Here is a 14212-nt window from a genome sequence, read left to right on the forward strand (position 1 = left end):
GTTACACGGCCAGTTATTTCTGGGTGTGGTGCTGAGTGTCTGAGCCCGGGATTCGATCTCCAGGTCGTCCCAACACTGGAGCCGGTGCTCTTACTCTCTGAGCCACCTGGCCGCCCCAATCTCCTGCCTTTTGTAGAAGAATTTAGGCCAGTTTTGTTCTATCTGTTCTACTTTTTAAGAAAAGTTGACAGGAAGAGCAAGGTTTTAGGATGATAAAAACCCAAAGACAATTGAAAGGTCTAATTACCTCATCAAATCATATTCTGCCATATTGTGCTAATTAAAGTCATCAGCTTGTCCATGTGGCTACTGGGAAATGGCATCATCCCAAATTTAGGAACGACTGCCATTCATTCCCTACAGTTACTCATTATTTCACTTTTTATGTGCTGACTACATTGCCAAAAGAAAAAATGAGAACTCAGACTCCAATTCCCTACTACTCATGTGTGTGATGTGAACCTTGGCCCTCATTTCTCTAAAATGTAACTATCATTATTCTTCTACCAAGGTCTTAAAAGGAAGAACTATTTTCTTATAATTACTTGAAAGAACTAAAGAGAGTAAAATAAATGGCAGCCAAAGATAATGAATGAGCACCGTGGCCACCTGACCTCTTATGTATTGGACATATTTGTTGGGGGAAAGAAGGGAGGAAGTAAATGTAGGGAATGTTCATTGGGGGTGGGGGGTGGGAAAGACCCTTATTGAAATTAAGATCTAAAAATGTGAGAGACTTGGGAGATTTCTGCCATGTTTTTCATCTCTGTTATTTCAGCTTGGCCATTTATTACCTACATTATCTCTTACCTTCTCTTTGTTGACTTTCCTCCCTTCCATTACCTCTAAATCCTGCTGCCAAAATTATCTGCCCCTACTGTCTCCACCATATTACTGCATTAAGCTTTCCTTTTTTCCACTCTTATTTAAATGGACCTTTGACCCCAGACTTTTTTCAGACTGTTCTCTTTCATATACTCTACCTTCCAACCAAACTGTACTACTAACAAAAATATCTGATCTGTTGTGACCTCTCCCACATTGCTTCACTTATAGAGACTATCCCATTTGAATGCCTGAATCATATTTCCTTTGAATATCTGACTTGTGAAATCTTTGTCTTCCTCTTCCCATGATGCCTTAATGGATTCTTACCCCACCCCCTCCCCGATCTCTCTTCCTCTATTTGTTTTATCAAGTTCTAAATTGTATTGTAGTTGTTTGGTGCATGTATCATTACTCTAGTAATCCTCAAGAACAGACACTACATTTTTATGTCTTTATGTTGCTATATGTGTGTGTGTGTTTGTATGTATTTATGCATTGCAGTGGGTGTTCAACAAGTTCTTGTTGAATTAAATTTAATTGTCCATGGTCTCAAAAGCTATAATTTTAACCCAGCCTAATAAACCTTGCCATTGTCCTAGCTATTTTAATTGCATATTGTTAATGCTGACTTTTTTTTATTGGTTCAGCACTCTTGTGTGTTGCTCTAGAGCAGTCAGTAACCACAATTATAATGCCTTAGAATCATTTAGAGGGGATCCCGAAGGACATCCAATCCAGCTGATACATCAGCAGGAATCCCATCTATCACATCCCAACAAGTGGTCATTCAGATATCTCTTGAATGCTCAAGTAAAGGAGAACTCGCTACCTCAGGAAGCATCCATTCCACTTTTGGATAGCTCTTATCATGAAACATTTCCCCTCAGATATTTAGTTAAAATTTGCTTCTCTCCAACTTCCATATAGTGGTTATTATTCTGCCCTCCGGGGCAAAGGGGAAAATAAAGGTCAAATTCTTCCTCCATATGCCAGATTATCAAATACTTCAAGACAGAGTTCAGTCCCACTATATCCTCTTACATCAATCAAACCTGATATAGTATAATTTCCCACTATGATTGATGTTTTCTAGACATACTATAGATTATCAGTGTTCTTTCCAAACTGTGGTGTCCAAAACTCAACAAAGAGCTCTAGTGTGAAGGATAATGAGACCACCCCTTTCCCAACCTGAGACACTAAAAGGAACCTAAGGTTACACTAGTTTTTTTAGACATTATTTCATTCTGTTGGCTCATTTTGAGTTTCTTGTCCACAAAAAACTCTAGATCTTTTTTTCCCACAAAAAATTGTTTAATAGTCATATTTCCCCTATCCTGTATATCTCCATTTGATTTTTTTGAACATTTGAACAGAGTTATAGGACTTGACATTTATTAAACTTTGTATTTTGATTCCTTTATTCAGTGTGTTAGCTGTTATTTCAAGTTCCATGTCATTGAAAAAGTGTGGTTGGTATTTCATCTATGTCTTCTCCCAGCAAAAAAAAAAAAAACAACTTTTATTAAATGTCTGTTCTATGCTAGGAACTATCCTGGGATCTGAAGGATAGAAAGAAAATTTATAAAAATGATAAAAGTCCTTGCATCCTACTATAGGCTATTATAGCATATGAAGAGATATGTATAACATGCATAGTAATAATCATAGAATATTTGAAGAGATGTGTAATTGCCTGGAAACAGACTGGAACAGGGCTTTCAATTCCAGTTTAGAGTTTAATAGGGGCTCATGGAAGTTCCTTGAGAAGCAGAATGATGTGGTCAGATTATTGCTCCAGGATCGTGATTTTGGAAGGTATGTGCAGAATGAATTGAAGTGGGGGGAGGGTGGGAAGCTGAATACAGGGAGACCAAATTAGGAAGTTATTGTAACAATCAAAATCAGGGGTGATGAAGGATAAATAGGGATATTAGTGTGGGGGGGGGAGGGCAAGGAAGCATTTGTATTTTATTTTCTTTAAAAGAAAAAAACTTGCACATTGTATGAGTAGCAGTTATAGAAAGAAGGAAATGAGAGCTTCATTAAACTAAGGAATCTAAAGTATATATAGTATGATCAAAAACAAATAGTGAATAAGAGAAATTTCCATTCAGAAAAACTACAAAATGCCTGAAGTTAATCTACCAAAAAGATACAATATTTACATAATTTCAATTATAAAACATTCTTTATAGAAATAAAGAATAATATATATTTTGAGAAATATTCACTGTTCATGCTTGGATCATGCCAATATAATGAAAATCATAGTACTTGTATGTTAATTTCCAGATTGAGTGCTATATTAAAATATATAATATACTATGTTATTATATTTAATAAAATCATTTAAATTATATACTTATATACTTTAGTGCCATAATAAAAATGTTACAGAAGGACATTGCTTTTTTTTTAGAATAGGATAGGAATAGTGACTAAAAACGAATCAGACCTGTGGTTTCATTTACTCCTGATAGAGTAAACTTCCTTTCACCACATTTTCTGTCACTTATTTTGTTTACGGTGCAGATCGGTTAAGTGACTTGCCAAAGGTCATATAGCCAGTATGGATCTATCCGTTATGCCACATTTCCATTCCATTGGAGAAAGAAATAGAAGTATCAGTTGGAAGAACAAAAGTTCTCAGATCTCAAGGCAAAGCAAACAGTGTGTGAGAGGGAATCATAACGTGACTAGACCTCAAATCCTATCCAGTTGTCATCGGTATCTTTAGTGCTAGGCAGAAAAGTTCAGCGAAACAAACTAAGGAAAGAAAAAGAAACAGAGTGGCTCGATATTGAATAAACCCCAAAGCACAAAGTACCGAGGGAAAGGATTCTCTCTTGAACAAAAATTACTGGGAAAATTGGAAAGCACATTTGTCAGAAATTAGGTGACCTGAACATAAAATACTACACCATAAATAATTTGTATGATAGCAAATCATATACCTTTCACAAATATGGCTGGAGGAAGAATAGTTAACCTGCTATCGACTATAGAGGTTATCGTAAAAGAACACAATTTTGGCCTCATAACTAGCTAAGCCTTTCATGACTGATCATCATTACAATGTTGCTGTTACTATGCACAATATTCTGGTTCTGCTCATTCCATTTTGCATCATGAACATAATCTTCTTAATAAACTCCTCGCTTGCATATGCATCTTTTCTAAAGTAAATATCTTCAACAGATATCTGTTGAATGTTGGGCAAGTCACTTAACCTCTTTTGGCCTCAGTTTCCCCATCTGTAAAATGAGGGAGTTGGACTAGAGAGAACTTCTAAAATCTCTTCCATCTTAGATCTACGATCCCATGATTGACAGTTTCCCTACAAGCTTCGGTTTCTTATCTAGGATTTTAGACTATATAGACATACTTTCTAACTTCCATCTGATTCCTACAAGTAACTATTGGTTTTTAAGTTTAAGAAGTCTTGGGGATATCCCCAGACACATCTCAGATCCCCACCGAGGGAGGGCAGCATTCCTCTCTATTATTAATTTCAGGTTGGCACAGATTTCAGTAATGACTCCAGGATTTGTCCTTATCTCCTTGTCCTGTGATTGGTTCTTAATGTCATCTCTCTAGATCCTCCTGGCAACTCCCCATCATTATTCTGTGAAGCATGGAATGACACTTTCTCTTCAGAGAACTCAGCCATGCTCTCTATAAAAAGAACATAGAACCTATTGCATGGCTCCAAAGGTTTAGTTCTCCCTCCCTTATGCATTTGTGTGACCTTCTTCTACCCTCCAACCTCCTCATAGAAGTTTAGATTTCCCTCTACTCCTTCTTTGCCCCCTTTTCCTCCCTTGAGATATTTCATTTGTATTTTATAGAACACTTAATTCTCACTAATAAGTCAATACCTATTCAGTGTAATAGAGGACTGACCTTGTCATCAGAAAGCTTGACCTCTGACATCTGTCAGCTCTGTGACCATGGATGAGCCATTTCTCTTCTCAATGTCTGAAGGAACCCTCTAGGACTGAGATGAATTGCAGTTTCCCAACTAGGAGTCCTCTACACAGATAAAATTATAGGTCTGTACCTGTACCAAAAACAAAAAAACATGGGAAATAACGAGACATCCCTGAACACATTTACTTCCTCCAGCCAGCAGGAAGGCTAACCTACATAATTGTAACTGATTGTTGAAGAAACACAAATATGGTCCAGTCTCTCAGGATATAAGAATATAACATACCCTGACCTTCCCTACTGAAACTCACATTCTCAATGCTGTTAACTCTTGCTATTAGTGGCTGTCACAAATATATGTGTGTATGTAGATATGTACATATGTATATCACAAACTCCTTCCTATATTAGGACTAGGGATAGACAGGCTTATGCAGATTAATGAAGAGAATTCCCTGGGTTGAGCTTAACTCCATAGCTTGAGAAAGTAGGGCTTTAATAAAATATTGGTTTCAACAGTAAGTACAGTCTAGAGAGAGAAAGAGATGTATGTATATATGTATGTATGTGGGTGCATGTGCATATGTGTGTATGTATATACAGACATGTAGATATACATACGTATGTGTCTATGTGCACAATATGTGTTTCTCTCTGAATGTACACATATATTTGCGTGTATATACATGCATGTGTGCCTGCATATGTGTGTATGTGCATATACACACATACCTATATTGCATTATGCATATCCATTAATGTATATATGAGTGTGTGTTTATTGTTCATTTGTTCATTGTGCCAGGGTGGCTGTCACTGGAGGTTTCTTTATGTCCAGTGATTTTTTTTAATCTTTATCCTAGAATGTACTCTAAAGGCAATGTACTCACAAGGCAATACACATATTTTCAACTTGATGAAGAGACTTTTATCAGTGTGATTCATACTGACTGAATCTTTTTCCCTTATTTGAATTTTAAGCACTCCCTCTCAATAAAAGGGAGCCATGGTATAGGGCAGTAGTGTCATACTCAGAATAGAAACAAGGGCTGCTAATCTGTACATAAGGATTCTTGTAGGTCCATATTGACTTAGTTTCAAAATGTAATGCTCTTTGTACTTTATCGTATTTTTATTTATTTTGTTAAATATTCCTCAATTATATTTTAATCTGGTGCGTATTTGACACCTCTGGGAGACAGAGAGCCAGTGACCATAGCCAGGATGTCACCCAACTCTGATACATATACTGACTGTTTGACCATGGACGAGTCACTTAACTTCACAATATACTAGGCTCCTTTCTAAGTCTTTAAGTTACAGGGATTTGACTGAGTTTCTTTATTTCTCAGTTGAGATCCACACTTGATTGACATGGTGATTTTGGTTTCATATTCATGCTGTTCAAACTTTGGTTGACTTCACTGATCAACTGTGTGCCAGTATTTAATTATGATGATTGCAGGATCTGTGGAGTTCTTAATCATGACTAATAGAGAAATATGTGGGCAGTTAGGTAGTATAATATTGCGTGAGTATTTGGCCTGGCATCGGGAAGATTCTTCCTGAGTTCAAATCCAGCCTCGAGAAATTTACTAGCTATGTGACCCTGGGAAAGCCATTTAATCCTGTTTGCCTCAGTTTCCTCATCTGTAAAATGATATAAAGAAGGAACTGGCAAACAAGTTTGATATCTTTGCCAAGAAAATCCCAAGAAAGGGTCACAGAGAATCAGATGTTACTGAAACAACTGAATGTAGGGGAATTGAAGAAGGTTTAACGTAGAGAAGACTGAAAACCAAGCTCAGATTTCATGAGTTGCGCATATTTTGGTCAGATTAGGGATTTGCATTTATCAACCCTTTGTCCTGATTTGAATTAATCAATTTAATCTGTAGAAGAAAACATATGGGAAAAAAAAAGCTCTCTCTGTATTGTCTCCCCATTAGGTGGTGAAATCCTTGAAGACAAAGACTGTATTTAGTTTATTTGTAGTTCCCAAATTGTGATTTTCTATGAAGCTGCCAGCCATGGTGGTCACAGAGTGAATATTATCACAAATAAATGATTTGGATTTGTTTTTCCCCTTTTCTTAGTATGGCCGAACCCCACTCCATCTGGCAGCCAACAATGGCATTCTGGAGGTGGTACGGTACCTTTGTCTCACTGGTGCTAACGTGGAAGCTTTAACATCTGTAAGTATCATCTGTGTGTCCTTGGCTCTCTTTCTTTTGACAATAGGAAATCTTTTAAAATCCGTGATGCCTCGAGAAAAGTATTGCTTGGCAACTACCTTCTGAAGCAGACAAGCCGATATTAAGCTTTAAACTTGTCCACTCTGCCCCCACAAAAGCCAGTTTACCATCTAGTTAATGTTTTATCCTCTTCTCTGTTCAGAAGCTTAGGTCTGTTAAGATCTACTACTGTTTCTTAGTCATCTTTGCTTCACGTGTTAGGTAATAACCCTTACATTTTTATTAGCCTGTATACTTTGGTGTTTTGAATGCTTGCCCTTTGCCACAGTGACAATGACCATTCATACCTTCTTTATTTGACTTAGTGAATGGGTAAACTGGCATGCAGGGGAACCTTGCAGCAATTATTGTATTTTACCTGCTAGACTGGTTAGTAGCATGACTCGAGCTTCAACAGCCAATTGGCATGAGTCCCATTTTATATACTTGGGAAATTACAACTTTACAATTCATAGCAAAATGATAAAAAACAACAGTTCCCTCAAAGCCACTGTGCGTGTCTTGGAGCTAGGAAGGATGGAGAAGAACAGTAGCAAAGGAAGGAAATGTCAGCCACAGTGGTACATGGAAAGTACGCTAGCTGTGTGCCCTTACCTAATAATAATTATAGTAATATTTAACACTTATATAATTCTCACTTACTTTGTACCAGGCCCTGTGCTAAAAGCTTTACAATTATTCTCTTATTTGATCCTCATAACCCTGGGAGATAATTGCCATTATTAGCCCTGTTTTTCAGATGAGAAAACTGAGGCAAATAGCGGTTAAGTGACATGTCCAAGGTCATACAGTATGTGTCATTTGAATAGGTCTTCCTGACTCCGTGTTGTTTCTACTGTGCTAACTACCCATGCTGACTATGGTAGTAATGCAGGCCTGGCAGGAACCTGGAGATAGTAGCCAGTTAGCTTTTAGTCATAGTGTTTGGTTGGGGTAGCAAAGCAGCCAATGCGATGAGATTCTTCCTCTGAAGGTAAGAAACAGACACGGTGGCACAGAGATACAGGCCGTGTGGCTCTGCCAGAAACTGCCATGATGATGAGCCGGACATGAAGGACGATGCAGAAAGTGGTGGCTCCTTCATGGTCTCATAGCGTGACAGGAGAGTGTTCAGCAAAATGAATGCCAGTGGCTTAGCTGCTATAAATGCTTCAGTGCAGATGATGCTTTCTGCTAAAGCAGGTACAGTTTATATGTCCAGGAGATGAACTGAAGGCATGAATGTTGTTATTTGGTACCTGTGCCACAGCGGAACAAATTGGGAACAGATCTCACAGATGATAGGAAAAGGATTCCTACTGTTTTTGTTTGTTCTTAAAATAAATTTATTATTAACTTATCTCCTTTTTAAAACTTTGAGTTCCAAATTATCTCCCTCCCACACCTCTCCTACCAGCTCGAGAAGGCAAGCAAAATCATGTCAATTATACATGTGCAAAACATATTTCTCTATTAGCCATATCACAAAAAAGCAAAAAAAAAAAAAAAAAGAAAGAAAGATAATTTGGCTTCAATTTATATTCAGAGTTCACCTGTTCTCTCTCTGGAGGTGGACAGCATTTTTCATCATGGGTCCTTTGGAATTGTCTTGCATCACTTTGTTGATCAGAGTAGCCAAGTCTTTCACAGTTGGTCATCACATTGCTGCCACTGTATGTAATAATTTCCTGATTCTCCCCACTTCATTTTACATCAGTTCAAACAGTTTTTCCCATCATTTGTTTGTTTGGTTTTTTTGTTGCTGTTATTTTTTTCCCCAGAAACCACCCCCCTTTGTCATTTCTTAAAGCACTCTAAAGTACTCTTTAGTCATATGCTGCAGTTCTTCAGCTGATAAGTATCACCTCAATTTCCAATTCTTTGCCATCACAAAAAGAACTGCTATAAATCTTTTTTGCACATGTAGGTCCTTTTCCTTTGATCTCTTTGGGATACAGAATATGACTGATAATACTGGATCAGAGGGCATGTAGCCCTTTGGCCATGGTTCCACATTGTTCTCCAGAATGATTGGACTAGTTCATAATTCCACCAACAGTTTATTTATTAGTGTACCTGTTTTATGCCCATTTCCTCCAGTATTTGTCATTTCGGATAGGTATGAGGTGGCACCTCAGGGCTGTTTTAATTTGCCTTTCTATAATCAATAGTGATTTAGAACTTTTTTCATATGAGTATGATTGATATGGCTATGTTGATTTCTTCTTCTGAAAGCTACCTGTTCATAAACTTTGACATTTATCAATTGGTATTTCTATAAATTTGACTTAGTTCTATACTCAGTATATATTTTAGAAATTAAGCCTTTATCAACTTGCTGTAAAATTTTTGATACTACTTTGAATATAGAACCTTTTGGCAAAATGTAGCTTCCCCGATTCTCTCTTTTAATTGGTCTGTTTCTGCTTTTGCTTTGTCTGAGATCACCCACTACTTTTTGAATGATATCCTTAATTTCAAATCACAGAGGAACACTTTGCTGACCGGGCTAAGGCAGTATTAAAATAGAACTGTCCTTAACTCTGGATTAGACAAAGAGAGAATTGCAGAAATACTCAAATCTGAAGCAGGAAAAATGAAGATCCTGAGGTCGTTCATTGAAAATCTTTTTTTGGACGAAGGGGGTGATAATAAGCATCGTTATGGTGTCTATATTCCTATTCTCAGGGTGACTTTATGTAAGTTCTGTTAAAAATTACATTTGGTGCTTAATTAATTAAGCACCTACTGTTTGCCAGACATTGTGCTAAGTGCTATATTATTTCATTTGATTAGAGAAATACAGAAAAAGACTATCTTAATGCAAACTGCAGAAATTATACCTAATAGTGAAACATAACAGAAACAATATTTTAATTATTTCAGAAAGGAAATGGGCATACTTAGACCAGGATTCCAAAAAGTCTTAAAAAAATTGATGACATGAATTCAATTAGCAGACCAATTATACCAAAATAGAGTAATTCAGAAAACCTGGTATCCCCTGTAGCCATCATCAGTGGCTCTGCCACTTCAGATTGGCACATGAATCACTCATTAACCAAGAACTTAACTGGTTTCTCTCAGACACAAGCCTGTTTATGCCTTTCTTTAAAAAAAAAATTGGTGTCTCAGTTCTTTACATCACTGCCATTTCCCAATATATTTACAGATTTCATTTTCAATTGTTTTGTTGTTCTTTCCATTTATATTGTTGCCTTTATGTATACTTTTTTTCTGGTTCTGCTTACTTTGCATCTGTTCATTTAAGTGTTTCAATACTTGACTGTATTCATAAATCATTTTTATGCAACCATATTATTCCATTAAATTCATGTATCACACTTATATCAGGCATTCCTTAATTAATAACCATCTCCTTTATTATAGTTCTTTGCTGTGATAAAAAAATGCAAGTATAGAATTTTGGCATATGTGGATGGCACTTTAAAAAAATCATTTCCCTACTTTGGGTACTAGAAATGGATATCTATTACCAAAATCTATGAAATACCAACGTCCCTCCTAAGTATAAGCTAAGGATATATTTACATATCTCATGTAAAGCATCCAAATCTTGTATCAGTACATCTATAAACACTTATAAGAAAACAATATGTTGGCTGAAAAGCAAAAATGTGCCAGAAAGTTCTAGGGGGTGTAGCAGCAAGCACCCCAAGTGTCCCCAGGATCGCTGCCAACACAGGTTCTTGGATCTGCTTTGATAAAGGAAAGCAACTCAAAATTGGTTAACAAGCTTACTTTAATCAGTCAAACATGTATCGTCTGCCTAGTTCAGGGGAAAAAGGTCAGCACCCCAAACTTCAGAATATACAGACAGAATTATCAAGACAGAGAAATAGATCAATTAGACAGTTTCCAAACTGTCCAACCATTACATCCATACCAAATCAACATCTGGGTTTTTGTCAAAGCCGGGGAGCTCTCAACAACGGCTTCCCAGAGTTTCATCTGATCAAATCACAGGACACTTCTCAAAGTGAGCCCCAAAACAAAGCCTCACATCAGGGCTTATATAGCCTTCTCCTGGCTCAGAGAATGTAACAACCTTATTGACTCACTGGCCAATCAAGAAGTATCTACTGAAAAACAAGCCTCCCACCCCAGGCTCCAGGTGCACTTTAGCCTAGGGGCAGGGAAGATCTTCAAAATTTACATTCCCATTACAGGGGGAAAAAGAACAACTTATTATTGATTTGGTAATATTTAGTGAATTTTAACTTAGTTCCACACTCCAGGTTTATACACCTCATTGAAGGCTTTTTTATCAATGGAATTCTTCCAGATGAAGAAGCAGTGTAGCTGTAGGAGATAAAAATTTGTAGTGTTTTGGACTCACATTATCTTGAGAAACTGACTGATGGACATATTTTATGAAGTTGGGAAAATCACCTTCCACAAGGTCCTTCTCTCATGCTTCCTCACAGTTTGAAAGTGACTGTAGGTTCTAAAAGACCCAAAGAGCTTGAGTTCTTGAAGGTTCTACGTTGTTAGGAAGTCTGAGATTAGGGCTGGCGCCAGGCTTACCTTTCCCAGCATCAATCTATCTAAGCATGGAGAAACATATCCCCAGTTCCTATTTGGTGATGAACTCTTTAGCCTTGGCAGCCCATAGAATATATTCCTCAGTCCTTCATGCCCATTTCTACTTCTGCAGTGACAAGGTCAGAATAACAGAAAAGAGAAAGGAATTACAGTTTTTAAGTCATCTATTTAAAAACACTTGGTTGTTAATACTCTAAGTGACAGCTAGGGGGCACAGGGACAATGGATCTAGCAATGGACTTGGAGTCAGAAAGACCTGAGTTCAAATGTGACCTCAGACATTTACTAGCTGTGCAACCCTGGGCAAGTCATGTAACTGCTATTTGCATTTTCCTCAGTGTGCTCGGCTGTAAAATGGGGATAACGATAGCACACTTCTTGTAGAGTTGTTGTGAGGGTCAGATTCAGATATCAGTAACATGCTTAGCACAGTGCCTGCTACATATGTGCTATATAAATGCTTAATCACTATCCCTCCCTTACCTCCAAATGGGAGACCTTACCCAATTATAAATGAGTGGAATTGGTACTGGAGGAAGTGAATCATACCGATCCTAACATTCTTACTTTAAACGAAAGCAACAAGGGGCCAGGTAGTGCAATTCATAAAATGCTGGACCTCAAGTCAAAAGACCTGAGTTCAAATCCTGCCTTAGACGTTTAATAGCTTTGTTACACTAAGCAAGTCACTTAACCACTGGCGGCCCTCAGTTTCCTTATCTGTAAAATAGGAACAATAATAGCACCTCCTTTCCAGAGTTGTTTTGAGGATCAAATGAAGTAATCTGTATAAAATGCTTTGCAAACCTTAAAGCAGTCTACAAATGTTAGCTATCATCATCATTATTAAACCTACAACCAAGGTCCAGTTCTTTAGGAAAGTGGAGTTGGATTTGTTAAAAAGTGTGAACCTAGCCACCAACCCTGGAGTCAGGAGGACTTGAATTCAAATCCAGTCTCAGACACTTGACACAAGCTGTGTGACCTTGGGCAAGTATCTTAACTCCAATTTCCTTAACCCAAATGTTAAGCCTTCTCCCCTCAAAAAAAAAAGTGAACCTAGAAGCAATTCTGGGTTGGAGTAGCTTAATAGCCCCACGTGGTCCTGAATTATCTCCAGTCCAAAGGGAACATTTTTTGTCACTCATCTGGGAAGCATGGTAATCCAGTCTACGTCTTCCCAGAGGTGAACTAAAAGTGTTTCTTGTTCTGCCTTAGAGTAGACTTTAAACCCCAATTTGGCCCTACCACCCTAACTTCCTGGAACTCTCCCAGGCCCACGCAAATAAAAGTGGCACTTGATTGGTGCCCAAAGTCACAAAGGTGAGTCACCATCTACCTGGCTATATTTAAGACTTTAGTTATTATCTTTTGCTTTCTTTTGTTGTTTTATTTTGTGTTTTTTTTGGAGGGGGAAGGCAGGGCAATTGGGGTTAAATGACTTGCCCAAGGTCACACAGCTAGTAAGTGTCAAGTGTCTGGAGCTGGATTCCGGTCGGCTACTCTATTCACTGTGCCACCTAGACTACTTATTATGACTAAACATTGACAGAGGAGTCAGAATAAAACTTAGGACTAGAAAAGAGCTTCCCTCCTGTAAAGATAAACTTCAAATCCCAAACCTAGAGATTGTTTTGCTTTTTTTTTAGTTTTATTTGGAAATTACTTTATATCATTATCTACCTAGACATTTTCGTTGTTACCAGGCTATCATCATACTGAACAATTATCCCCTACCTTCTCTGTGGAAGCCTTCCAAGTCCTATACACACCCCTCCCAGTGACTCACACTTTATGTGTCCACTCACTCCTTTTAGGGCCCCCTTAGTACAAAATCACTGCTCTTAAAAAACCACTAATGATTGAACCTAGAAAGAAAACATCTCATAACCGTGATCCAGTGAATAAACTGGTCACTTTTTGCAGGTGGGCTAATTTTTTCAGGTGGCACAGAAATACCATTAGTAAGGTAGAAAAGGCAATTTAATAAATGAGTCTTGTGACCTGAAATAATTAGAGGAAAAGAGCCATGAAATGCATAAAACAGTGCCAGACAGAAACACTAATGCCGTCATTTAAAATAATAGAAGGGAGCTGATTTTGTATTAAATGACTTGCTTGGGGAGCTTGTTCAATTAAATGTCAAGGGCAAAGTGCTGCAGACCCCTTTATTCCTCCCTTATGCTCACTGAAGCTCCTTAATGTCCAACTTTCATGAAAACTAAGGTCGTCCTCTTTGGACCCTCAATAATCCACGGACCACTGTTAATTAAATCTCCTGCATTTCCTTGTCCTCTATGTGTTGATGTTGTGTCCAGCATTAGGAGGGGAGCTTCTTGGAGATCAGGCAGGATCTTGTCTTTGCCTTTCTTTGCATATCTGCAGCATTTAGCACAGTGCCTGCAACATAGTAAACACTTATTCAATACTTGTTGATGGACTGACATTATATCATAATTATATTATGTTGTGTTGTATTGCATTACATTATATCATATATTATATCTTGTAGCATAATAGAATACAATATAATAACATAAACATAAGTAACAGTAATATATTGCATTACATATAGTATGACATAATGTGTAACAGTATATACTAGATATTTTATCAGTATATATTAGGTATTTTATACTTTATATTCTTAT

General features: G+C 37.5%; 1 protein-coding gene across 6 annotated transcripts in view; it reads left to right on the forward strand.

Annotated features, from left to right (window-relative positions):
* Positions 1-14212, forward strand: part of DAPK1 (death associated protein kinase 1) — a 257163-nt gene that overhangs the window by 189406 nt on the left and 53545 nt on the right. For all 6 annotated transcript variants that reach the window (XM_069087981.1, XM_069087979.1, XM_069087980.1 and 3 more), the window contains exon 18: positions 6858-6956. In XM_069087981.1, the coding sequence (XP_068944082.1) occupies positions 6858-6956 (99 nt within the window). The remainder of the gene's footprint in view (positions 1-6857; positions 6957-14212) is intronic.

This window comes from Petaurus breviceps, unplaced genomic scaffold (assembly GCF_028583685.1).
Source record: "Petaurus breviceps papuanus isolate PSGF00001 unplaced genomic scaffold, PetGlider_PUasm1.0 183, whole genome shotgun sequence".
Taxonomy (NCBI): domain Eukaryota; kingdom Metazoa; phylum Chordata; class Mammalia; order Diprotodontia; family Petauridae; genus Petaurus; species Petaurus breviceps.